The sequence below is a fragment of the Plecotus auritus genome, assembly GCF_963455305.1.
Source record: "Plecotus auritus genome assembly, chromosome: 2".
Lineage (NCBI taxonomy): Eukaryota > Metazoa > Chordata > Mammalia > Chiroptera > Vespertilionidae > Plecotus > Plecotus auritus.
Window position 1 is genome coordinate 21,067,367 of NC_137771.1, and position 27,350 is coordinate 21,094,716.

The 27,350-nt window shown below is 44.6% G+C and overlaps 1 protein-coding gene across 1 annotated transcript; it reads left to right on the top strand.

The window, feature by feature from the left end:
- On the top strand, nucleotides 1–25,535 carry ZBTB8A (zinc finger and BTB domain containing 8A). The gene is made up of 5 exons (XM_080655221.1): nucleotides 1–146; nucleotides 12,907–13,008; nucleotides 16,950–17,773; nucleotides 22,571–22,740; nucleotides 24,404–25,535. Exons 3-5 carry the CDS (start codon nucleotides 16,951–16,953, stop codon nucleotides 24,734–24,736), a joined length of 1,326 nt encoding a protein of 441 aa, XP_080511347.1. The 5' UTR covers nucleotides 1–146; nucleotides 12,907–13,008; nucleotide 16,950; the 3' UTR covers nucleotides 24,737–25,535.
- Nucleotides 25,536–27,350: the final 1,815 nt, after the last annotated feature.

A 27,350-nucleotide genomic window follows, 5' to 3' on the forward strand; every position in this document is an offset into this window, starting at 1 on the left:
AGCAAATACCTTTTGTTTCTCTCACGTTGGGGCTACATGTTTTAGGGCGCAAAGGAACGGCTTCGAAAGGGGGCATTTCCCCTGCGGAGGACCAGGAATCTTCCCCCAGCCCGCGCGCACGACCCGCCGGTGCGCCGCGGCCCGCGGTAAGAGGCTGCGGGCGGCGCGGGCGGAGGACGGGCGGGGCGTCGGGGCTGCCGGGACCGGCTCGCGAGCATCGCTACGGGCGGAGACGCGGGCGGCGGCGCTGCGGGCTCTGACCACCCGGGCGGCGGCGGCCGGGGCGGCCCGGAGCGCGGTGCCCAGACGTCCCCGGCCGGGCGAGCAGCGGGAGGCGCAGAGGCGAGCGGGCGCCATTTGCAGCCCCGGGCGCAGCGGCGGCGGCGCGCCGGCTCCGAGGGGCTGGAGACGGTCACAAAGGCGGCGCGGGCAGCCGGCGGCGGAGGACGCGGCCGCGGGGCGGTGGCCCGCGGGGAGAGGCGGGCGGCGCCGGGGCGCACCGGCTCCCGGACCCCGCGCCCGCCCGGCCTCGCCGCCTCGCCCGGCTAGCCGGCCAGCCCATCCTGCGCGCCCGGGAGGGGCTGCGGGACAATGGCCGCGCCGTCGCCGCCCGCGCCCGCTTCACCGCCCCCGCGGAACGCAGGGTTCGCCTCGCCTCGGGCCGGTGGCGGCGCGGTAAAGGCGGGAAGGCGCGCGGAGCCTCCTGGCGGCGGCGGAAAGGCGGCGCGGGGACGATGCCGGGCGTGTCTGGAGCCGTCGGGCGCCGCGGGCTCCGGGAGGTTCGGGGCCGGCCGGGCTCGTGCTGGTCGCCGGGTGACGGGCGGGCGGCCCGCCTAATGGGGCGGCGTGGAGCCCGGGCTTCCCCGGAGCCCCGCGCACTTGCTTCCCCAGGAAGGCGGCATGCTGGGCAGTAGCCCGAGTTTTTCCGTACATCCTCCATCCTTTGATTTTTATATCATGCGACAGATCCAGGCTTGGAACCGAAGGCACCTAACAAATATTGAGTTATGACTATTGTTTTATGACGGAACCATACACATGCACCTCCTACTGATAGGCACCTTCTGCTGCCACTTTTGTAAGTGAGCGGTTTAGCCTCATCTCCTTAAAATGTCATTGTGCCAGTAGCCAAAGTCCACATCTTTCAAAAAGCCGAGTTTTTAAAAATGAGATAATCATTGCTATGTAGCATTGTAATAGTTGACGTTTATGTATCAAGTTGTGTTTGGAAGCGGTAGGTTGTTACTTCTGTTCTTAGAAACATTTATATTCGCTGAACTTTATTTAGTGAAACTCGGAGCTTCACCTCTAAGCCAGGAGGTGAGCGACGGCAGCCGCGCGGCGCCCTTTCCTCCTGTTCCTGCTCTTTCTTTCCTCCTAAAGTCACCTCCAGTCTTCTGGGAAGACAGTCAGCCACATCGCTCTGCAGGTCTAAAAACCTTAACTGATCCTTATCAGAAAAAACGTTCAAAATCCTCCGCGGAAGAATCAATTGCCAAATTTTCTCTCCAGTCCAATCTCAGAGCCTCAGTTATGGGTGGGTTTGTGGGACCTCAAGAGCTCCAGAGCCCTTCACTGATAACGAGGAATCTCCTATCTTTATTCCTGGGAAACTGCCTCACCTATGGTAAATGGGAAGTGAGAATCTACCCTGCCACCCCTGTCCAAATGGGCGCATGTGGATTAGGCTATGTCACTAGGAGGCATCATGAGCTCTGGGCTCCTTCTTGGTTATGTCAACTTCAGGCGCCAAGAAAGAGGGCACCCTGTCAGATGTCATCTGGACTTGAAATCACCAGCCCTTCTGTTGTTAATGACTTGGGGCCAGAAAAAAAAAACTTTGTAAGATTTGGTAACACTTAAGTCATTTTATATCATTTAAATTGTGTTTTCACGATGCAGAATTTCCCTCTAATAGGCTTAACCCTTTCAGTGACATAATTTTATGTGTAGAATAAAAGATTTTATCTAAGTTTATTCGATTCCCCTTGAGGGGATTTTTTGACACTTTTTGTTCAAAATTGGTCAGTGGCTCCTCATGTTACTCAGATTAAAAGTCGAAGCCCCACTCTGGCCAGTGTGGCTCAATTGGTTGAGTGTCCTTAGGTGCCTCAGAAGGTCGATGGTTGAATTCCTGGTCAGGGCACATGCCCAGGTTTTGGGTTTGATCCCCCACATGGGGTTCCTGTGGGATGCTCCCCGTCCATGTTTCTCTCTCACACTGATGTTTCTCTTTCTCTCTCCCTCTCCCTTATTCTCTCTCTAAAATCAATACAAACATATTTTTTAAAAAGTCAAAGCCCTGCCCTAGCTGGTTTGGCTCAGTGGATAGAGTGTTGGCCTGCGGACCAAAGAGTCCCTGGTTCGATTCTGGTCAAAGGCATGAACCTTGGTTGCAGGCTCCTCCCCGCAACCAAGGGCCCAGGTCAGGGTTCCTGCAGGAGGCAACCAATCTATGTGTTTCTCTCACATCGATGTTTCTCTCTCTTCCACTCTCCCTAAAAAAATCAATGGAGCCCTGGTCGGTTTGACTCAGTGGATAGAGCGTCGGCCTGCAGACTCAAGGGTCCCAGGTTCGATCCCGGTCAAGGGCATGTACCTTGGTTGCGGGCACATACCCAGTAGGGAGTGTGCAGGAGGTAGCTGGTCGATGTTTCTCTCTCATTGATGTTTCTAACTCTCTATCCCTCTCCCTTCCTCTCTGTAAAAAATCAATAAAATATATATTTTTTAAAAATCAATGGAAGCCGAAACCGGTTTGGCTCAGTGGATAGAGCGTCGGCCTGCGGACTGAAGGGTCCCAGGTTCGATTCCGGTCAAGGGCATGTAACTTGGTTGCGGGCACATCCCCGGTGGGAGGTGTGCAGGAGGCAGCTGGTCGATGTTTCTCTCCCATCGATGTTTGTAACTATCCCTCTCCCTTCCTCTCTGTAAAATATCAATAAAATATATTTTAAAAAAAATTAAAAAAAAAATCAATGGAAAAATATCCTCAGGTGAGGATTAACAAAACAAACAAAAGAAGTCACAGTCCCCCAAATCTTTGACAAGGCCCTCCAGTAACTCCTACCTGCCTCACAGTCTGCCCTTCCTTTTTCTGACTCAGTTTCTCACTGCTCTCCACAGCCCTCCTTGTCTGCTCCACCCAGAGCCTCTGTACTTGCTACTCCATCTGCCTGGAGTACTTGCCCCCTAGATCTACATATTCTCACTTTTGGAATTAACTTAAATGCCATTGTATCAATGAAACTTTCCCAACTATGGTTTTGATACTTTTTTTTTTCTTGAAATATGTTTTTATTGATTTCAGAGAGAGGAAGGGAGGAGGATAGAAACATCAATGATGAGAATCATCCATCCCCTGCCTCCTGAATGCCCCCCACTGGGGTTCAAGCCCGAAACCCCTGCATGTGCCCTGACTGGGAATTAAACCCTGACCTCCTGGTTCATGGGTTGACACTAAACCACAGAGTCACACCAGCCAGGTGCTGTTTCAACTTTTATTGTCTATCTACTGAATTAAGAAAAATTTAAATTTATTACCAATTTCTCTGATTTAATCACATATTTGAAAATAAACCTCTCTTGATAACTTATGGCCCTGGCCGGTATGGCTTGGTTGGTTGGCGTGTTATCCTGTGGTGCACCAATGGGTCGGGGTTCAATTTCCAGTCTGGGCACGTAACCAGGTTTTGGGGTTCGATCCCTGGGCGAGTGTGGGAGGCAGCTGATATGTTTGTCTCTTGTATTTGTTTCTCTCTCTCCCTCTCCCTTCCTCTCTCTCTAGAATAAATAAAAAGCAACATATCCTCTGATGAGGATTAGGGAAAGGAAAAAGAAAGAGTACTATTTTGAAAGCAATTTGTGTTAATGCCCTATAGATGTAAATGTTGTCAAGTTATAACTGATCCCAATTTATAGGACAATTACTATTTTCTTGGAAAACTTCCTGTTTCTTCTCCTTCTTTGTCTCCACTGTCTTAGTTCAGTTCTTCACCATTTCTTGCTTTGATATTTGAATTTAGCCTTTAAATTGGCCTCCCTGGCTCTTCCTCTCTATCATTTCTCTTGCTCCATGCTGTCTCAAGTTTTCGTAGGGGTATGTAAATTGAATCATAATAACAATAATATCTACTTTTTTTTTTAAAGGAGTGACTTTTAAAATATATATATATTTTTATTGATTTCACAGAGGAAGGGAAAAGTAGAGAGAGAAAGAAACATCAATCATGAGAGAGAGTCGCTGATGGGCTGCTTTCTGCATGCTCCCTACTAGAGATCGAGCCCACAACCTGGGCATGTGCTTTTGACCGGAATCGAGCCAGGGACCCTTCAGTCTGCAGGCCAACGCTCTCTCCACAGAGCCAAACTGGCTAGGGCAGTGGTCGGCAAACTCATTAGTCAACAGAGCCAAATATCAACAGTACAATGATTGAAATTGCTTTTGAGAGCCAAATTTTTTAAACTTAAACTTCTTCTAATGCCACTTCTTCAAAATAGACTCGCCCAGGCCGTGGTATTTTGTGGAAGAGACTCAAGTTGCCAAAGAGCCGCATGTGGCTCGCGAGCCACAGTTTGCCGACCACGGGGCTAGGGCAATACCTCCTTTTTAAAAAATTTGATGATTTTTAGAGAGAGAGAGAAACATTGATTTGTTGTTCCACCCACCCATGTGTTCATTGCTTGATTCTTGCATGTACCCTGACCAGTGTCAAATCCACAACTTTGTTGTATTCAGACCCTGTTCTAACCAACTGAGCTACCCGGCCAGGGCCAGTAATACTTTTTATTGAGCCCTAGCTGCGTTTTGCATACACTATGATACAAGACTTCGGCCGAGTGTCAGTTTGAGGTCAGTCTGCCTGAATTCCAGTCTCTGTTCACTTGCTCCTTGATACCTGGTCAGGGCACATACCTGCTCAAATTTTGAGGCAAATTATGTACTAATATGTCATCTGGGCCCAATTTCAGAAAAGAGAAACCACTTTAGTGTTTTAATTTGTTTACCAAAGGGAATCGATTGCTTACAAAATCATTGAAAGGGCAGGAAGGAGTGGGCTCCAGGCTGGGCCTTCAGAAATTACTCCCAGAAACAGACTGTCAAATAGGCCCTCCAGGGGAGGGAACCACTGGCACTGCTGAGTTCCAGATGGCATTGCTTGCTGCAATTCAAGGGTCAAGAAATTGCTACCCCAAAACTGCCCCTCAGCAGCCACCAACTAGAGACGGACAGCTGTCTCCACTCAACTTGTCTCTTGACAGCCACGAAGCCCTGGGCACTGGTGTGCTGCTGACGAGGAACCCAACGTTTCCACAAACATGCTTGCCAGTATTCACAGCCAAAACAGCAGAAAGATGCTTTCCGCCTTGTTTCTGCCTTCCAAATCTCACCACAGAGTCTCTGAGAGATGGACCCCATTTCACCTGGGGAAACTTAAAGGAGGCTGGGAAATGTACTTTTTAATTTTCCAGAAAGAAGTTAGAAAGGATGCTCAGAGTTAACATACAGATCTCCTCTAACTAATATCTTCCAGGGTAGAACTTGGTGGTTGTTCCTAAAAATGATATTTCATTACAGGGTAAATCTGTGTAGGGCACAGATTAGGCTCTAGAAATCGGTTCTTCTAAAAAAATCACAGAATTAACTTCTGCTTGTTACTGTAAAGACCAGGACACTATGCACTACTAGTTAGTGTGTTCTTGAGTACTATTGTAGAAATAGTGAAGCTCAAGTGATCAGAGCAAACACCCTTTGCGGAGTGCCCTCCTAGCTCACTGGGGCTAGGGGATAGATGAGTTTTTAGTGTAGCAAGGAGTTGTTCCTAAAAATTATTTATTTTGTTCCCCAACTACAAAATCCTAGTTTATGCTTCAGTTTGATCCTGACAGGTATTTCTTAAAATCCCTTTCATAGCCAATTCTATGCTTTTTAAAAAATATATATTTTTATTGATTTCAGAGAAGAAGGGAGCAGGAGAGAAAGAAACATCAATGATGAGAGAGAATCATTGATCAGCTGCCTCCTGCACACCCCTCACTGGGGATCGAGCCCACAACCCAAGCATGGGCCCTTGACCGGAATTGAACCTGGGACCCTTCAGTCCACAGGCCGACACTCTATCCGCTGAGTCAAACCAGCTAAGGCGCCAATTCTATTCTTTACTCTTCTTTGTATTGTGTGTTCACCACCCCAAGTCAAGCTTGCAACACCATTGATCCTCCTATACCCTCTTCTGCCTCCCCCACTCCCCTTTCCCTCTGGTAATCACCATACTGTTGTCTGTGTATATGAGGGTATTTTTGTTTTTATTTTCTTTTTTGTTAATCCTCACCTGAGGATATTTTTCCATTGATTTTTTTAGGGAGAGTGGAAGAGAGAGGGAAAGACAGAGAGAAACTTTGATGTGAGAGAAACACATTGATTGGTTGCCTCTTGCACGAGCCCCAACCAGGGCCCTGGCTGGGGAGGAGCCTGCAACCCAGGTACTTGTCCTTGCACAGGAGCCTGTCTGTGAGGCTGGCCGGGACCCTTTGGTCCACAGGCTGACACTCTATATCTACTGAACAAAACTAGCTAGGGCGAGGTTATTTATTTGTTGATCCTCCTATGTAATAAAAGCCTAATATGCAAATTGTCCCCTTGGGCGGTCGTTTGACCAGGAGTTCGATCGCTCGCTATGACATGCGCTGACCACCAGGGGGCAGCATGGAATGTGGCAGGCATCGGTGACATGGATGCTAGCAGTGGGTGGCAGTGGAGGTGGCACTGCCGGCCCCAATGGGTCCCAATGAGAGCAGGACCGTGGCAGGATGGTGGACCAGGTGAGCGGGTGGCGCCAGGTCAAGGCAGTGCAAGTGGGGGCCCAATTGCCCTGCCAATTGCCCCGCAGATGGCAACCAGTGGCCGGCAGGCCCTGATCACCTGAATCAGGGCCGGACCCTGGGCTGGGACAGGGAACTGGGGGTGTGTGGCAATGACCAACCTCCCCCTGCGCCTGGGCGGGTGGGGGGGGGGGAGGGGGTCTGAGACCTCTCACCAGCTACCTCAGGGCAGGGGAGACAGGGACGGAGGTGTGGTGAGAATGCGGAGTGTCCACCGAGCTCACTCTCACTCCCCCTGCTACCCTTCCCCGGGACGTCAGGGCTTGCGCTCTGAGGAAGCCTCCACGCTCAGGTGAAGCCTCTGGTTCAGGTGCTGCTCCTGCCTGCAAGGAGCCTGCCCTGCACCTGCATGGCCACTTCTGGGTGAGCTGGGCCGCAGTCGCTGGGACTGCAGGGGCTGGGCAGGCTCCCTGTGGGTTTGCACAGGAGCCCGTCTGTGAGGCTGCCCGCCTGGCTTCTGTGTGGCGCCGCTGGGCGGCCCAGAGGCCCACGCTGCACCCTGGCCCGCGGTGTCCGGCCGTGCTCACCGCATCTCCACATGGGGACTCGGGCACTATGACTCAGGCGGAGGGGGGTGCGTGGGGGCCAGAGGGCCCAGGTGCTGCCCAGAGCCCAGAGGTCAGCTGGGACCTGCTCTTCCATGCCAGGTGCTCACGCTTCTATTGCAGATCAGGCCTAGGGACAGCATTTGTGCATGAATTTCGTGCACCGGGCCTCTAGTGTACATATATAAACTAGGCTTATATATGTATACTAGAGGCCCGGTGCACGAAATTTGTGCACGGGGGTGTGTGTCCCTCAGCCCAGCCTGCACCCTTTCCAATCTGGGACCCCTTGAGGGATGTCCGACTGCCCGTTTAGGCCCGATCCCGGTAGGATCGGGCCTAAACGGGCAGTCGGACATCCCTCTCTCAATCCAGGACTGCTGGCTCCCAACCGCTCGCCTGCCTGCCTTCCTGATTGTCCCTAACCTCTTCTGCCTGCCAGCCTGATCACCCCTTAACCACTCCCCTGCCAGCCTGATTGATACCTAACTGCTCCCCTGCCAATCTGTTTGCCTCTAACTGCCCTCCCCTACAGGCCTGGTCAACCCTAACTGCCCTCCCCTGCAGGCCTGGTCCCCCCCAACTGCCCTTCCCTGCAGGCCCGGTCGCCCCCAACTTTCCTCCTCTGCCGGCCTGGTCACCCCTAACTGCCCTCTCCTGCAGGCTTGATCGCCCCCAACTGCCCTCCCTTGCAGGCTTGGTCTCTTCCAACTGCCCTCCCCTGCTGGCCATCTTGTGGTGGCCATCTTGTGTCCACATGGGGGCAGGATCTTTGACCACATAGAGGCAGCCATCTTGTGTGTTGGAGTGATGGTCAATCTGCATATTACTCTTTCATTAGATAGGATAGAGGCCTGGTGCACGAGTAGGGGGCCAGCTGGTTTTCCCTGAAGGGTGTCCCGGATCAGGGTGGGGGTTCCTTTGGGGCGTGGGGCGGCCTGGGCGAGGGGCCTGTGGTGGTTTGCAGGCCGGCCATGCCCCCCGGCGACCCAAGCGGAGGCCCTGGTATCTAGGATTTATTTATCTTCTATAATTGAAACTTTGTAGCCTTAAGCGGAGGCCAAGGCAGGCCAGGGCTGCAGAAACTTGGCTTCCTCCATCGCCGGGGGCAACTCAAGCCTCCTGCTCTCTCCAGCTCCGTGGCTGCCACCATTTTTGTTGGAATTTATTTATCTTATATAATTGAAACTTTGTAGCCTTGAGTGGAGGTCTAGGCCTGCCAGGATGTGTGAAAAGCTTGGCTTCCTCCATTACCGGGGAAACCCAAGCCTCCCTCCTGCTCTCTGTGGCTGCAGCCATCTTGGTTGGGTTAATTTGCATACTCGCTCCTGATTGGCTGGTGGGCATGGCTTGTGGGTGTAGTGGAGGTATGGTCAATTTGCATATTGCTCTTTTATTAGATAGGATACATTAATACATTTTTTATTTCAGAGAGGAAGGGAAAGAGAGAGAGAGAGAGAGAGACATCAATGTTGCTTGCTCCACACTAGAGGTTGAGCCTGCAACCTAGGCTTATGCCCTGACCAGGAATGGAACTGTGACCTCCTGGTTCATAGGTCGACATTCTACCACTGAGCCACACTGGCTGGGCAGTCATTTTAGTTTTTAGAGAAATTTTATGAGTTTTTGCGCCAAACATGACATATGCCAGGCAGCAAGATCTCAGATGCTCCAAAGAATAACAGTTTTGCAGCTTCTTTTATGCATTTGAAATTAAGGAGGTAGGAAAAAATATGGCAGGGATTGGATTACCACGAGTTTTTGTTTTTGTTTTGTTTTTTTCAGAGGAAGGGAGAGAGAGAAGCATCAATGATGAGAGAGAATCATTGATCAGCTGCCTCCTGTGTCCCCTACTGGGATCAAGCCCACACCTGGGAATGTGTCCTGACCAGGAATTGAACCCTGACCTCCTGGTTCATGGGTTGACCCTTAGCCACTGAGCCACACAGGCCAGGCAGGGTTTCCCCCCCCCCCAACCCCAGTTAAAAAAATACATATATTTTTTATTGATTTTAGAGAGGAAGAGAGAGATAGAAACATCAATGATGAGAGTGAATAATTGATCAGCTGCCTCCTATATGCCCCCCTACTGGGAATTGAGCCTACAACCCAGGCATGTGCCCTGACCAGGAATCCTGGTTCATAGGTGGACCCTCAAGCACTGAGCCGCACCAGCCGGGCTCCATTTTTAATTTTCTGAGATACTCCATATGGCTTTCCACAGTGGCTGCACCAATCTGCATTCTCACCAACAGTACACAAGGGTTCCCTTTTCTCCACACCCTTGCCAACACTTGTTTATTTATTGATGAAAGCCATTCTAAAAGGTGTGAGATGATATCTCATTGTGGTTTTAATTTGTATTTCCCTGGTGATTAGTGACGCTGAGCGTCTTTTCATGTATCTATTGGCCATCTGTATGTTCTCTTTGTAGAAGTGTCTATTCTAGTCCTTTGCCCATTTTTTAATTGGCTTGTTTGATTTTCTGGTGCTGAATTTTATAAGTTCTTTATAAATTTTGGATATTAATCCCTTATCATATGTGTCATTGGCAAATACTGTATGTTCTCCCATTCAGTGGGTTACTTTTTCATTTTGTTGATGGTTTCCTTTGCTGTGCAAAAAACTTTTTAGTTTGATGTATCAAAAATTTTTTTATAAACCTCTAGGTAAGCAGTGTTTTTGAATGGTTTAAGTTGCCAGAATTTAGACCTCCTCAAGAGTGGGTATTTGATGCATATGTTTTCTTCTTTTTTTAAAATATGTTTTCATTGAAAGGAGAGGGATAGAGAGATAGAAACATCGATGAGAGAGAAACATCATCGATCAGCTACCTCCTGCATGGCCCCACTGGGGATTGAACTCACAACCTGGGCACATGCCGGACCAGGAAGTGAATTGCGACCTATTTTTTTTTTTAAACATATTTTATTGATATTTCACAGAGAGAAGGGAGAGGGATAGAGAGCTAGAAACATCGATGAGAGAGAAACATCGATCAGCTGCCTCCTGCACACCCCCCACTGGGGATGTGCCCGCAACCAATGTACATGCCCTTGACCGGAATCGAACCCGGGACCTTTCAGTCCGCAGGCCGACGCTCTATCCACTGAGCCAAACCGGTTTCGGCTATTTTTTTTTTTTTTAATATTTTATTGATTTCAGAAAGGAAGGGAGAGTGTGATAGAAACATCAATGATGAGAGAGAATCATTGCTAGGCTGCCTCCTGCACACCCCCTACTGGGGATCGCATCCGCAACCCAGGCATGTGCCCTGACCTGGTTCATAGGTCGATGCTCAACCACTGAGCCATCCCACCAGGCAGTCAAAATTATTTTGGTGGTGCCGAAACCGGTTTGGCTCAGTGGATAGAGCATCGGCCTGCGGACTGAAAGGTCCCAGGTTCGATTCCGGTCAAGGGCACATACCTTGGTTGTGGGCACATCCCCAGTGGGAGGTGTGCAGGAGGCAGCTGATCGATGTTTCTCTCTCATCGATGTTTCTAGCTCTCTATCCCTTTCCCTTCCTCTCTGTAAAAAATCAATAAAAAAAAATATTAAAATTATTTTGGTGGTAATTCTTAGCTTAATTGATTAGTTTAAAAAGCATAAAATTCATTTTCCCAATGCCTATGGACATAAGCCTTAACACTCTATATTAACAAAATTAATGGTCAGTGAAAATAGTGGGATAGATTTTGTTGTTGGTGGTAATTAAAAAGGTTTGGAATATAGTAGAAACTGAAGTTTTTTATAGCAAGACTTGTTGCAGCTGCTGCTAAAAATTGTGGTATATTATATGCCCTAGCCCAGTGGTCGGCAAACTGCGGCTCGCGAGCCACATGCGGCTCTTTGGCCCCTTGAGTGTGGCTCTTCCACAAAATACCACGGCCTGGGCGAGTCTATTTTGAAGAAGTGGCGTTAGAAGAAGTTTTAAGTTTAAAAAATTTGGCTCTCAAAAGAAATTTCAATCGTTGTACTGTTGATATTTGGCTCTGTTGACTAATGAGTTTGCCGACCACTGCCCTAGCCTATAATAGGTTTGGCTCAGTGGATAGAGTGTTGGTCTGCAGACTAAAGGGTCCCCGGTTCGATTCTGATCAAAGGCATATGCTCAGGTTGCGGCCTCCATCCCCAGTAGGGGGCGTGCAGGAGGCAGCCGATCAATGTTTCTCTCTCAGCATTGACTTTCTATTTCTCTCTCCCTCTCCCTTCCTCTCTGAAATCAATAAAAATATATTTTAAAAAACACACACTTTGCCAAAACCGGTTTGGCTCAGTGGATAGAGCGTCAGCCTGCGGACTGAAGGGTCCCAGGTTCGATTCCGGTCAAGGGCATGTACCTTGGTTGCGGGCACATCCCCAGTAGGAGGTGTGCAAGAGGCAGCTGATCGATGTTTCTCTCTCATCGATGTTTCTGACTATCTATCCCTCTTCCTTCCTCTCTGTAAAAAATCAATAAAATATATTTAAAAAAAACACACACACACACACACACTTTAACTCTTAAAAACATTGTGGTATACGCTGGTGGAATCTGGCAAATCAGATTAAGAGTTATGAAAGATTTGTGACTGCAGTGGGGCTTTCTGAACATATGTAGTAGGATTTTTTTCCCCCACTTCTCTCTTAACCTTACAGTTTTTAAGTAATGTTGAATTTTTCAAGTTGAGTCTTGAATACTATTCTGTTTGTCTTTTTTGCAAATCATATGGATGCCACTTGTAGGAAAAGGATAATAGGACATATGTTGCTGTCTTGGTATCTCATCTGCTGGCCTATTTTTTTTTAAAATATATTTTATTGATTTTTCCCTATAGAGAGGAAGGGAGAGGGATAGAGAGCCAGAAACATCAATAGAAGAGAAACATCGATCAGCCGCCTCCTGCACACTGCCCACTGGGGATGTGCCTGCAACCAAGGCACACGCCCCCGACCCCCCCCCCCCCCTTTTTTAAATATATTTTATTGATTTTTTACAGAGAGGAAGGGAGAGGAATAGAGAGTTAGAAATATCAATCAGCTGCCTCCTGCACACCCCCACTGGGGATGTGCCTGCAACCAAGGTACATGCCCTTGACTGGAATCAAACCTGGGACCATTCAGTCCGCAGGCCGACACTCTATCCACTGAGCCAAACCAGTCAGGGCTGGCCTGTCTTTGACTAGCTGTTGTCTTAAGTTTATTTTATTGTCAAAGTTAAAAAGTATGTTTGCTTTCATTTTACCACAATATATTTTTAATATTGGAAATCTCTTCTTACAGATTTAAATATTAAGGTTCAGGTAATAAGTTATTTCTTTATACATTTCCACTCATTAATAATCTGTGCCAGATTATCTGTTTTTACATGCAAAAAATGATAACTGATAAATGCTCCCATGTAATTTATTTAAATAAATATTTATTATGTACCCTAGCAGTTGTTTATGTCTTTTATTAAAAAAATACATTATAAATAATTATTTTCTCTCTACAGGATAATCCTTCCTTCACACACACTGTGTTTGACTTGGAACCTTCCCATTTTTACTCTGCTCAGTTGACGTAGCAGGGTAGAGCAGCATTTGTAAATTTCCAGGTATGAAAAATTTTGATATTATACCTAACCTAAATACATAGATTTAAAAAGTGTAACTTTGCAATGGTAGATTTTATGTATCCAAAAGGGGATTTATTGCTTGAAAATTCACTGTATAAAACATTCAACATTTGGATCTTCTTGGCCAGTTCTCCCTGTTCACCTATTGCTAAAATTTTAAATCATTGCCTCTGTTGTGTCTTCTGTTCCATCTTAATCAAAGACTCATATTACATAGGGCCAGAGATTATCTAGACCCATGGTCGGCAAACTGCGGCTCACGAGCCACATACGGCTCTTTGGCCCCTTGAGTGTGGCTCTTCCACAAAATACCACGGCCTGGGCGAGTCTATTTTGAAGAAGTGGCGTTAGAAGAAGTTTTAAGTTTAAAAAATTTGGCTCTCAAAAGAAATTTCAATCGTTGTACTGTTGATATTTGGCTCTGTTGACTAATGAGTTTGCCGACCACTGATCTAGACCATCCCCTCAATTTGCAGAGAAGGAAATTAAGCCTAGAAAGGTAAAGTTACTTCTCATGACATATAGCTGATTCAGTGATAGAACTATTGTCAGCACTCTGATCTCCCAGCACCCCCTTTCCACCTCATCCCCCACCCCCCCACCCCCAATGCTGTAGTAGTATAGTTCAGTAGTTACAGGCTGCAACTTTGGAGTCACTGTCTGGGTTAATACCCTTTTCTGTAAAATGGGGATAGTCACCCACTTAATAGTTTGTGTGGGGACTACAGGAGACAGTGCATATCGCTACTATTATTGCCTGTGGCCCTTTTATTTTTCCTCGTATTGACCCCTTCACTGCTTCTTGAAACTCCCCACCTTGGGTAAGGTGTTACAGTGTTCTGATTCTCCCTGCAATGCTATCTGTAACACTGGCTCTCTTCCCCATCCTGCTCTACAGTCACAGGCAATCCACCAGGTTCTCATCTCAGCCTGTGTTTCCTCTGAGCCCCTTCATCTCTATTTGCAGACATCTCCTACATCTCTGTCTTCAAGTCTGGCTTCTCCTCTGGACTTCAGATCAGCATTTTCGGCCATCTTTACCTGATTTCCCACTCTCCTCAAACACAGTGTACTTACAACCAAGGTCATTGCCTCTAAACCAGTTTTCCCCGCCTAACTTTCTGATTTCTGTTAGTGATACAACTGAAGACCTAGGCTTTAAAAATCACTGTGTCTCTCTAGCCTTCCACAGCCAGTCAGCCATTAAGACCTATAGATTTATTTCCCATTCAAGTCTTTCACCACTTTTCCTTCCTTTCCATTCCTGCTGTCACAGTCAGTTCTGGACCTGCCAAGGAAGTGCCACTTCTGTCAGAGACGGAAAGTCCGAAGGGTGGGAAGGCTCTGCAGTCCAGAATCACCCCAGCCCTGCAGCCACTGCACCAACAGCCAGCAGTTGCTGCATTTCCACTGCCCGAAGCAGGACATTTCTTTTCCTTTTACTAATTTTCTATCAGTTCCTTCTATTAATAGAATCTCACAGGAAGCCAGCTGCAAGGAAGGAAGCCTGGGAAATATTGTTTGCAGAATTCCATCAGTAGTGAGTAGAGTAGAGCATGAAGGATGTAGAGCTGAGAGACATCAGGCAAATGACCAACATAGTCCACCATTTTGGCTACTTGGCATCCACACACCACTCTTCCCATATTTAAAATTCTTAACAAGTTGACTCGTCTGCCTTACAATATGCAGCTTTCCTTCATACCAAGACTCATGCTCTTCCCAAAATGGGTGATATTAATTCTTCTTTTAGGTCAGTCACAATCTAAATTAATGGAACCATGCAGTGTTTCCCTGGTGCAGGCGTTCCCATCTTGGGAGCTCCTAGTAAGACCTCAGTAGGGAGAGGAAGCAAAAATTCTGTAAGTGGGTTATTAAAGGTAAAAGTGAAAGGAGGAACCACCACTTTTTTTTTTCTAGAAGTAAGTATTCTACCTATGGAAAAACTAGCATCATATTATGATGGTGTTTAAAAGCACCACTGGTACATTAGCAACACTTCATCCATTTGGATAGCACCTCAGTCTCTCACGGTGTCACCTGCCAGATGGGGCCAGGATGGAATTTTCAGTTGGTTATTCCACCATTTTATCAGGCAAGCTGCTTCTGGGTGATGGAGTACATGGCAAGCTTCATGGTGAATAGGGAAAGAGGCCAGCCAGCATCCACAGCACAGGTCTTTTTGTCCACCTGGTTTCTGAGAGCTCCTCAGCAGCTAGTACCCTTTATTCAGCATTCACACAAGACACTAAAACCTCTTATCCTGTGCCCATTCCAACAGGTATATCCATCTACCTTTTCTTCATATGCCTTTCAGTGACTAATGCTTCTATATGGTTCTTTCTAAATCCTTGAGCATTTGATCAATTGGTTAGGCATTGTCCATGAATCAGGATAAAATCCATACCTGTGTCTATCTCTTCGTCCATGCCAACTGGACAACCAGATGTCCAATGGGGATATTTCTCTTCCCATTGCCTTTCAGGGACATTCCTGATTGGAGTCATGATGTTTTAGCCATCCACTTCCAGCTGGTCCAGCATATTGTGCAGAACCTCTACATGAGGTCTTAACTCTTTCTTCCTTAGTCAGCTACTTGTAGGGAACTCACCATGGGGCCATATGTGTGAGTTGAGGAAGGCAGCAATGTACTGGGAGTCCTAGTAGGTGTGTGGGAACTGTGCCAGCTGCTCACAGACTTATTTGTGGATTAAGGACCTGTCCAGTCTAATCTTGTACATAACACTTCCTCTTAATGATGGAGTGCTGCTGCACATGCCCAAATGTATAATTTGGTACATTAGTAACACTCATGTTAGGCAACTCAGGCATGGCCACTTGGTGTTCCATGGTCAGCATCAAGCTCTAAGAGAGCCTGGTAGCATTTGAAAAGCTCTTTTTCAAAAGGGCAATAGCTGGAGGGGTGCGATAATTTTTTGTGACAACTCAACTGGCCTGCAGTGTATAGGGGAGCTGGAATTACAAATCAAGATACCTGGCTCTGTTGTCGATGCTTATAACTATAAGCTTGTCTATATCAACTTTTATCTCTTTGACTATTTAAAAATTTTTCTTTTTAATTGATTTCAAAGAGGAAGGGAGAGGGAGAGAGAGAGAGAAACATCAATGATGAGAGAGAATCACTGATCAGCTGCCTCGTGCACACCCCATACTAGGGATCGAACTTGCAACCCGGGCATCTGGGAATCAAACCATGACCTCCTGGATCATAGGTTTATGCTCAGCCACTGAGCCACACTGGCCGGGCATCTTTAACCATTTTTTTTTTTAAATATATTTTATTGACATTTTACAGAGAGGAAGGGAGAGGGATAGAGAGCTAGAAACATCAATGAGAGAGAAACATCGATCAGCTGCCTCCTGCACACCCTCCACTGGGGATGTGCCCGCAACCAAGGTACATGCCCTTGACCGGAATCAAACCCGGGACCCTTCAGTCCATAGGCCGACGCTCTATCCACTGAGCCAAACCGGTTTCGGCTAACCATTTTTTTTAAAAAAATATATTTTATTGCTTTTTTACAGAGAGGAAGGAAGAAGGATAGAGAGTTAGAAACATCGATGAGAGAGAAACATTGATCAGCTGCCTCCTGCACACCCCCTACTGGGGATGTGCCCACAACCAAGGTACATGCCCTTGACCGGAATCGAACCTGGGACCTTTCAGTCCGCAGGCAGACGCTCTATCCACTGAGCCAAACCAGTTAGGGCATCTTTGACCATTTTTAACATACAGTGTAGTCTGAAACCTATATCCTTTGTGTCTTGGAGATTGGATTCTTTAAGAAGGAAGTGGTCTTCATGGAAAAAAGAGGTTTCTGATTGTAATTTTAGTTGACTTATCTTAGAAAAACAATGTGATTTTGTGTTTGTTAACCACATGTGTCTTCTCTCTTCAGAATGGAGATCTCCTCCCATCAGTCTCAACTCTTGCAACAACTGAATGAGCAGCGCCGGCAGGACGTGTTTTGTGATTGCAGTATTCTCGTTGAAGGGAAGGTCTTCAAAGCACATCGAAATGTATTATTTGCTAGTAGTGGCTACTTTAAAATGCTTCTTTCTCAGAATTCAAAGGAGACAAGTCAGCCGACCACAGCTACGTTTCAGGCTTTCTCCCCTGACACTTTTACAGTCATCCTAGATTTCGTCTATTCCGGCAAACTCTCTCTTACTGGTCAGAATGTCATAGAAGTCATGTCAGCTGCTAGCTTCCTTCAGATGACCGATGTCATTAGTGTATGTAAGACCTTTATTAAATCTTCGTTAGACATTAGTGAGAAAGAAAAAGATCGCTATTTCAGTCTCTCTGATAAAGATGCCAATTCTAATGGTATAGAACGTTCCTCTTTTTATAGTGGTGGCTGGCAAGAAGGAAGCAGTTCTCCACGTTCTCACCTAAGCCCAGATCAAGGAACAGGTGTAATAAGCGGGAAATCTTGGAATAAGTATAATTACCATCCAACTTCCCAAAGGAATACTCAGCAACCCTTGGCCAAGCATGAACCAAGGAAAGATTCCATTAAAAAGCCCAGACATTTGAGATTGTCACAGCCTTCTGAAATTGCTCATTATAAGTCAAGCAAGCGAGAAGCACGAACATCTGATTCTTCCAGCCACATTTCCCAATCTGAAGAGCAAGCACAAATTGATGCTGAAATGGACTCTGCTGCTGTTGGCTATCAGTACGGTCAAGGCTCTGATGTCACATCAAGAAGTTTCCCAGGTACCCAAGAAGAGAATCTGTCCCCTCAGGTTCCAGTTCTATAAAAATCAAGCCTATCTCAACATACTCTTACTTTCAGGTGTTATAGGCAGTTGACTAAGTGAACTTTAAAATACATATATTTTTATTGATCTCAGAGAGGAAGGGAGAGAGAGATAGAAACATCAATAATGCGCAAGAACCATTGATTGGCTGCCTCCTGCATGCCCCTACTGGGGATTGCTGAGCCACGCTGGCCAGGCTACCCCTAACCTCTCTTTATTATTTTTAAGCAAATCTCAGACATCATATGTTTTAATCTGTAAATATTTCAGAATGTAATCCTAAAATATAGAATAAAAAATACCCACACTCCAGTACCATTATTTACCTAAACAAAGTTAACAAACTCTTTTTTTAAAAAATATATTTTGTTGATTTTTTACAGAGAGGAAGGGAGAGGGACAGAGAGCTAGAAACATCGATGAGAGAGAAACATCGATCAGCTGCCTCCTGCACACCCCCCACTGGGGATGTGCCCGCAACCAAGGTACATGCCCTTGACCGGAATCGAACCCGGGACCCTTCAGTCCGCAGGCTGATGCTCTATCCACTGAGCCAAACCGGCTAGGGCTGAAAGACAGAAATATTGACGTGAGAGAAACACATCAATTGGTTGCTTCCTACATGTGCCCTGACCAGAGCCCCGGCCGGGGAGGAGCCTGCAACCCAACTAAAGTACGACGTGCCCTTGACCAGAACCAAACCCTGGATTCTTTGGGCGGCAGATGACGCTCTATCCACTGAGCCAAACCGGCTAGGGCAGTGGTCGGCAAACTCATTAGTCAACAGAGCCAAATATCAACAGTACAACAATTGAAATTTCTTTTGAGAGCCAAATTTTTTAAACTTAAAACTTCTTCTAACACCACTTCTTCAAAATAGACTCACCCAGGCCGTGGTATTTTGTGGAAGAGCCACACTCAAGGGGCCAAAGAGCCGCATGTGGCTCGCAAGCTGCAGTTTGCCGACCACTGGGCTAGGGCAAGCCATGCTTTCTTTGGGCTCTGCCCTTTTATAATTCTAGGTTATTTAAATCTAACTTCAGTAAAGAACAGTTGAATTAATAGCTATTAAGTTGAGGTTTGCTTCTGGTCACAACTAACATGTTGAATACATGACATTTAAAATACAAAATTAGCCTGGCCAGCATGGCTCAGTGGTTGAGCATCGTCCTATGAACCAGGAGGTCACAGTTCGATTCCAGGTCAGGGCCCATGTCCAGATTGCAGGCTCAATCCCCAGTGTGGGGCGTGCAGGATGCAGCTGATAAATGATTCTCTCTCTCATCATTCATGTTTCTATCTCTCCCTCTCTGAAATCAATAAAAACATATATTTTTAAAAAAGGACAAGATAAAGAACAGTTCTATAACCACAAGATCACTCATGCTGCCTTTTAAAAAAAAACAAAAACAAAACAGCCCTCGCCGGTTTGGCTCAGTGGATAGAGCGTCGGCCTGTGGACTGAGGGGACCCTGGTTTGATTCCGGTCAAGAGCACATGCCTGGGTTGTAGGCTTGAATAGGGTGTTGCAGGAGGCAACCAATCAATGATTAGTGATTCTCATCATTGATGTTTCTATCTCTCCCTTCCTCTCTGAAGTCAATAAAAATATATTATAAAAATAAACAAAAACATATCCCTTGGTGAGGATTCAAAAATAATAATAATAGCCCTGGCCCATTGGGCTCACTGGACAGAATGTTGGCCTGTGGACTGAAGGGGCCCTGGTTTGATTCCAGGCAAGGACACGTACGTATCTCGGTTGCAGGCTCCATCTCTGGCCCTGATCAGGCCATATGGGAGGCACCCAATCGTTGTATCTCCCTTTAGTGTTTCTCTCTGTCTCTCCCCTTCCTTTCACTCTCTCTGAAAATCACTGGAAAAATATCCTTGGATAAGGATTAACAATAATAATAATAATAATAATAATAATAATAATAAAATAAGAGAGCTTTATGGTACATTCCAGAATTTAAAACAAAGATGATGAAAGTTTTTCAACTTTATTTTATTATTATTATTTTAAATAAATCTTTATTGTTCAGATTATTACAATTGTTCCTCTTTTTTCCCCCATAGCTCCCCTCCACCTGGTTCTCACCCCACCCTCTGCCCTTACCACCTCCCCCGCACTGTCCTCATCCATAGGTGTGCGATTTTTGTCCAGTCTCTTCCTGCAACCCCACACCCTTTCCCCCCCCCGAGAATTGTCAGTCCATTCCCTTTCTATGCCCCTGATTCTATTATATTCACCAGTTTATTGTTCTTCAGATTTTTTATTCACTTGAGTTTTACATTCACTTGTTGATAGATATGTATTTGTTGTTCATAATTTTTATCTTTACCTTTTTCTTCTTCTTCCTCTTCTTAAAGAATACCTTTCAGCATTTCATATAATACTGGTTTGGCGGTGATGAACTCCTTTAGCTTTTTCTTATCTGTGAAGCTCTTTATCTGACCTTCAATTCTGAATGATAGCTTTGCTGGGTAGAGTAATCTTGGTTGTAGGTTCTTGCTATTCATCACTTTGAATATTTCTTGCCACTCCCCTCTGGCCTGCTCATTTTCTGTTGAGAAATCAGCTGACAGTCGTATGGGTGCTCCCTTGTAGGTAACTAACTGTTTTTCTCTTGCTGCTTTTAAGATTCTCTCTTTGTCTTTTGCTCTTGGCATTTTAATTATGATGTGTCTTTGTGTGGTCCTCTATGGATTCCTTTTGTTTGGGGTTCTCTGCGCTTCCTGGACTTGTAAGTCTATTTCTTTCACCAGGTGGGGGAAGTTTTCGGTCATTATTTCTTCAAATAGGTTTTCAGTATCTTGCTCTCTGTCTTCTTCTGGCACCCCCATAATTCGGATGTTGGTACGCTTGAAGTTGTCCCAGAGGCTCCTTACACTATCTTCATATTTTTGGATTCTTTTTTCTTTTTGCTTTTCTGGTTGAGTGTTTTTTGCTTCTTTGTATTTCAGATCTTTGACTTGATTCTTGCGATCCTCTAGTCTGCTGTTAGATCTCTGTATAATATTTTTTATTTCAGTCAATGTATGCTTAATTTCTAGTTGGTCCTTTTTCATATCCTCGAGGGTCTCGCTAAATTTATCTGCCTTTTCTAGAAAATTCTTGAAAAACCTTATAACCGTGGTTTTGAACTCTATATCCAGTCGTTTGCTTTCCTCCATTTCTTTCATTTGTGACTTGTTTCTTTGTCTCCGCATTTTGGCTGCTTCCCTGAGTTGATAAGAGTGGCTTTGCGTGCTAGGTGTCCTATAGGGCCCAGTGGCTCAGCCTCCCCAGTTACCTGAGGTGGACACTCTTGGTGCACCCCTTTGTGGGGCTATGTGCACAGTCTTGTAGTTAAGCCTTGATTGTTGTTGGTATCACTGGGAGGAATTGACCTCCAGGCCAATTGGCTGTGAGGATCAGCTGTGTCTATGATGGGAGAACTTCTGTGCTTAAGACACCCTTATGAGGCAAGACTTGCTTCAGTGGGGCTTTGGTGCTCACTGAGTCTGCTCCCTGAGTGTGTCCCTTATGGATCTGAGGAGTTGTAATGTGGATGGTCCTACTCTGACCCCTGGGTAGACTGGCTCTTGGATCTCCAAGGAGATGCTAATTTAGCCTCTGCCTGAGGCCACCCAGCAGGAGCTACAGAGAGATCTGCAGATTCTTCTTCTTTGTTTGGGTTTTGAAGGTGCCCAGATGAGGCCCAGCTGTGAAGCAATGCAAGCTGCTGTGGGGCCTTGAGCCTTGTTTTGGATGTTCTGGGTCTCACTGACTCAGCTGCAGTTTGTTAGGTAAATTTAGATTTCAAAAGACCAGGCCATTCACATGCAAAAGGCTCTGTGCACAGCTTGGATGGGGCGGAGTCTCAGGGCGGAGCAAACAGCAATGGCTTCCCATCATTTCTGCCCTAAGAGGCCCCCGGGGTCTCAGTGTCCCTTGGTAATTGCTGCAAGCACCTCTGAGAGAAAGCCGCCCTCGAGTTCGGCCCATTGCCAGACAGTCCAGTTTTTCCCCGTATGAGTCTGGGTCCCCAGAGTCTTGCCCAGAACTGGAGTTCAGAGCAGTTTGGAGCTTGTGTCTCCCTGCGGCTTGAAAAAGACAGCCGCGTACTCAGATGCCAGCCCTCTCCGTGTGCACGCCTCCGTACCTCTGCACTTTACTTCTGCAGCTCCTCTGAGTCTCAGTGTGCTTTTCTCTTTCCTTCTAGTTGTAGAATTTCCACTCAGCCAGCCTTCCTGTGGTTCTGGATATGTCCATTTTGTCTTTTAGTTGTAGTTTTGAAGTTGTGTGAGGCAGCAGTTCAGGTGTTTATCTATGCCGCCATCTTGGTTTCTCTCCAGTTTTTCAACTTTAAAAGTTCTACTAGTGTATGAAAAATAAAGGCAAGGGGAATAAAAACTTGTAAGTAAAACAAGTTACTTAAAAGCTTCAATATTAAATATTTTCACTTTTGGATTGTATCTATAGTTTTAAAATCCAGTACTATCTTTTTACATTCAATAGCTATTGACTCTATGACATTTAATAAGAAGGTAAGTGTGACAGTCTAAATTTACCAGACTGTAAATATATCAAATACTGAATACTGAAGTTATAGTTCTGTACTTATTGTTACATCAATAATCAAGTCTTCATTTCTTTCTCTTTCTACCTTTTCAAGATTGGACTCACCAAGTCTTTCTGGATATTTTTGTGTGATTAGAGTTGTTATTATGAACTTTCCAATGATTTAATCAAACTGTCTCCTGACAGATGATTTGCCCAGGATGAGATTCAAGTGTCCATACTGCACACATGTGGTGAAGCGGAAAGCCGACCTAAAGCGCCACCTTCGTTGTCATACAGGAGAACGGCCCTACCCATGTCAAGCTTGTGGGAAAAGATTTAGCAGGCTAGACCACCTAAGTAGCCATTTTCGAACAGTATGTATTTGATTTTTCATTCAAATTTTACTTCTTAAATACATGCAATTAGGATAATCTAATTTATGATGGAAATCTTTTCTCACAACTCTACCATATTAAAAAATTTTCTAACTTAATGTTTTTACTTTGCACGTAATGCCTAATTCAATTTTTATGTATTTTTTTATTTTTTGAGACCTTGAAGTCAGTGATATTCTTTTGAATATTCACTTTAATGTATTTAAAATCTAACAGGTTTTTATAGACTGGTCTTTTTGGAGCCAATGTAAACTGTAAAAACGTTTTAAATGTCTGGGTCAGAATCACTACTTCAGATCCTCAGCATCTACTGGTAACTCTTGAATCCTTATCTGGTAGAATTTCTAGTTTTACCTGTTGGATATCTCTGCATGACACCCCCTTTCTAATGTCCCTCTAGTTTTTTTCTTTCTTTTTTTTTTTTTTTTATAGACATAGTTTTCTATTTTTTTAAAATGTATTTTTATTGATTTCAGAGAGGAAGGGAGAAGGATAGAAACATCAATGATGAGAGAGAATCATTGATCAGCTCCCTCCTGCATGCCCCCCCACTGGGGATCAAGCCCACAATCCAGGCATGTGCCCTTGGCTGGAATTGAACCCGGGACCCTTCAGTCCGCAGGCCGACGCTCTATCCACTGTGCCAAATTGGCCAGGGCCCCTCTAGTTTCTTTATAGTATCCTCAGGAGAGGCAGCAAGGTGGGCAATAGAACCACTCCCAATCAAGGACTGGATTGTCAGAGACAGAAAAATCTCAGGGAATTTGCTGGTCAATGCTCTAGTGGTTTAATACTGTAGTAACATTGGAACATTGTTCTGCTGGTCATCTTGCAATAAGATTTTTTTCCAAAATCTGTTCTATTACTTTTACTTAAATTCCATTGATAAGAGATCCTTTTAATTTTAAAGGATACTGGGTCCCTTAAAGTAATTTCTTCATGCATTGCTTTATAGTTATTTATTCAACAAATATAACAGCACCTACTATGTGTCAGACCCTTTTCTAAATGCTAGGTATACATCAGTGAGCAAAACAGACAAAATGTCTGCCTTTATTAATCTCATGAAGCTAACCCCTGAACTAAGATATGTAATGTCACTATAGTAGTACATGGCATATATTAAGTGTTTGCAATTATTATTATTCTGAAAAGGTGTCCTGTATTACCTCAGATATCAAAATACTATTGGATTAATACCATTAACCATTATTTAGAGAAAACTGGTGTGTAATATTTCAGTGACATCAATTTATCACCAAAATCTTTATCTTTTTCTAATAACTAGATGCTAATTTTATTTTTAATTTAAAGATCGTTGAGATTTAACTCTTTTTTTAAGTACATTTTTTTTATTGATTTTAGAGAGGAAGGGAGCGGGAGAGAGAGAGAGAAACATCAATGATGAGAGAGAATAATTGATTGGCTGACTCCTGCACACCCTCCACTGGGGATCGAGCCTGTAAACCGGGACTGTGCCCTTGACCTGAATCGAACCCGGATTTTTCAGTTTTCAGATTGACACACTAGATGCTAACTTAATAGGCTTTGAACATCTTAAGTTTATGAACTGGTACCTAGAATATCAAATTGTCCTGCTTTTAAAAAATCCTTTTTTATCACTATTTGAATTTCTACACAGATTCACCAGGCATGCAAACTAATCTGCAGAAAATGCAAACGCCATGTGACTGATCTAACAGGTCAAGTGGTCCAGGAAGGAACCCGGCGCTATAGACTCTGTAATGAGTGCCTTGCTGAAGTTGGCATAGACAGCCTCCCCATTGATCTGGAAGCTGAACAGCATCTTATGTCCCCATCAGATGGCGATAAGGATTCCAGGTGGCACTTGAGTGAAGATGAGAATAGATCGTATGTGGAGATTGTAGAGGATGGGTCTGCTGATCTGGTCATACAACAAGTTGATGATAGTGAAGAAGAAGAAGAAAAGGAAATAAAGCCCAACATTAGGTAGCTGTAATGTGAACCAACAGAGCTGGCATGTCTGCAGTTTACATCGACTTCCTATATCTCTCTTTTCCATGGTCAGAGACTGGTTAGCAAATTGTCAGACTGACTTAAAAGTAATGGCCTACTATAACTTGCATGCTTTCTGAACAGGCCATTGTATCCATTCTGGACTTTTTTGCCCTAAAACGTGTTGCTGCACTGGAAAGAAAACTTAGCTTGAGTTGGCATGATCGATGAACAGTTAATCGTCTTACTTTTATTACAGAGATGCCTTTTTTCTTTTAATATTGGAAGATCTACTTAGGAAACCTTTTTCAAATAAAATATTTTGTAAAATACTTTTATTGATTTCAGAGAGGAAGGGAGAGGGCGAGAGAGATAGAAACATCAGTGATGAGAGAGAATTACTTATCAGCTGCCTCCTGCACGCCTCACACTGGGGACCGAGCCTGCAACCCAGGCATGTGCCTTGACCGGGAATTGAACCGTGACCTCCTGGTCATAGGTCAGCGCTCAACCACTGAGTCATGCTGGCTGGGCTCAAAGAAAATATTTTAAATAAATTCACCACAGCCAACCTTCATGTAAGGTAATTTTAAGGTGTTTCAAAAACAAACTATTGTGTTTTCATAGGAAACCAAGTAAAGCACATTTAAGAGTCAGGCACCCAGACCTGACTGAACTAATGTTATTCTATCAACTTAAGGTCCACACCAACCTATCATTCCGATATCCTAAATGTTTTAGGATTATGGCAGAAGACAAATCTAAAATGTTTGAAATCATTTATATTTGAACTTTTTAAAAAAAAAATATTTTACTGATTTTTACAGAAAGGGAGAGGGATAGAGAGCTAGAAACATTGATGAAAGAGAAACATCAATCAGCTGCCTCCTGCACACCCCCTCCTGGGGATGTGCCCACAACCAAGGTACCCTTGACCGGAATCGAACCTGGGACCGGAATCGAACCTGGGACCCTTGAGTCCGCAGGCCGAGTTCTATCCACTGAGCCAAACTGGTTAGGGCCATATTTGAACTTTTTGCCATTAAGTTAAAAAATTACTCATGCAGTTAGTAGTATTAAGAAAAGCAAAAACAGTACATAAAGTAGAGGCTGACCAGAGATTATATACAGATATCATTTTCTTAAAGCAGGAAACTAATGATGCCTAAAAGTCAAGGTAGTTTGTGAAGATCTGTCAATATAGTTCTCTTCCTCTCTAAAGAAAAAAACGAAACAAGAAAACTGGAGGTTCCTACCAGTTCTTAAGAGCAGTTTCTAACATTTATGTACTGCTTGCTACATTTTGCTATCTCACACATTTTTTCACCTAATGAGCAAGATAAATATTGTCTTTGATTTACAAATGAGGAAATTAAGGTCAGAAAGTTTAAGTGGTAGGACTGGTGACTGGATAGATTTTGATTTTAAACAGTTCTCGTTCCACCTTTTCTCCTCTTATTGTCCCCTGAAAAGGTGAAGAATTGAAGTTGCACTTCACCAATCTGCTGTAGTTATAAAAGAAGCCTATCAGAATTAGACAGTATGAAAAAAGAGGAATTTAATCATCTTCAACATATAATATTTTGAACTAGTTATTCATATAGTGCTAAGTAATGTCCCTACAGTATCTATTGACATGTTTTTATGTCGTTATTTATATGTAAATTTTATATATAAAATGATTTGAGCAAGTTATTATCTTAAACACTTTAAGCATTTTTGCTTATCCTGTGTATATAATTTTTCAGAACAAACTTTTCTTATAGGATACAGTTAATTTTAAACTCTTCCCCTGTGTGACTTATGAAACATTCCAAAATTACAGTTAAATTGAAGCATTATTTTACTTTACTTCTAAAGATAAAATTTATATACCAGAAGTAAAGAACTGACCTTTGCAAGTTATCACAATAAAGCTTGATATAACTGAATTTTGATAGAGGCTCCATGTATTATAGTGTATTTTTATTTTAATTCTCACCTGAGGACATGTTTAGAGAGAGGAAGGAGGTGGGGGGGGGAGGGAGGGAGGGAGAGAGAGAAACATCGATGTAAGAGAGAAACATTGATCAGTTGCCTTCTGTACATGGCCTAACCAGGGATCAAAGCTGTGACCCAGGTATGTGCCCTGACTGGGAATGGAACCAGCAACCTTTCAGTGCACAGGACTATGCTCAACCAACTGAGCCACTCCGACTGGGCTATTATACTGTATTTTTAAATACAGCCCGACATACCTCAAGATGATACTTTTTGTTCTTTTTTCTTATTTAATTAATGATTGTCCTTGATGCCAATTTGTGGGCTAAAATGATTAATTTCTAAAAAATTTTTATAAGTAGATGAATAACCATTTTGTTTTATGGTACTTAATTCTGAGACTTTTTCAAGATTCCTCTGATGGTAAATTTCTAGTTGCTTCAAAACTGGATAGTGTGCATTGAGTTCATTGTTCTCCCAACAGGACTGTTCCTGAATCAGGAGTCATCAATATCCCAGTGAGGGAGGGAACAGTTGTCACTCACCAGATGGTGGTAACAGCTTTCCAAATTATAATCTGATTTTTTAGTCATTGGAGCCAATAGGAAAAATTACTGATTTGAGCTTTATTC

Coding starts and splice junctions, on each gene's coding strand:
- ZBTB8A (XM_080655221.1), top strand. CDS start 16,951: ATGGAGATCTCCTCCCATCAGTCTCAACTCTTGCAACAACTGAATGAG. Junction 17,774..22,570: donor CACATCAAGAAGTTTCCCAG/GTACCCAAGAAG, acceptor GTCTCCTGACAG/ATGATTTGCCCAGGATGAGA. Junction 22,741..24,403: donor TAAGTAGCCATTTTCGAACA/GTATGTATTTGA, acceptor ATTTCTACACAG/ATTCACCAGGCATGCAAACT.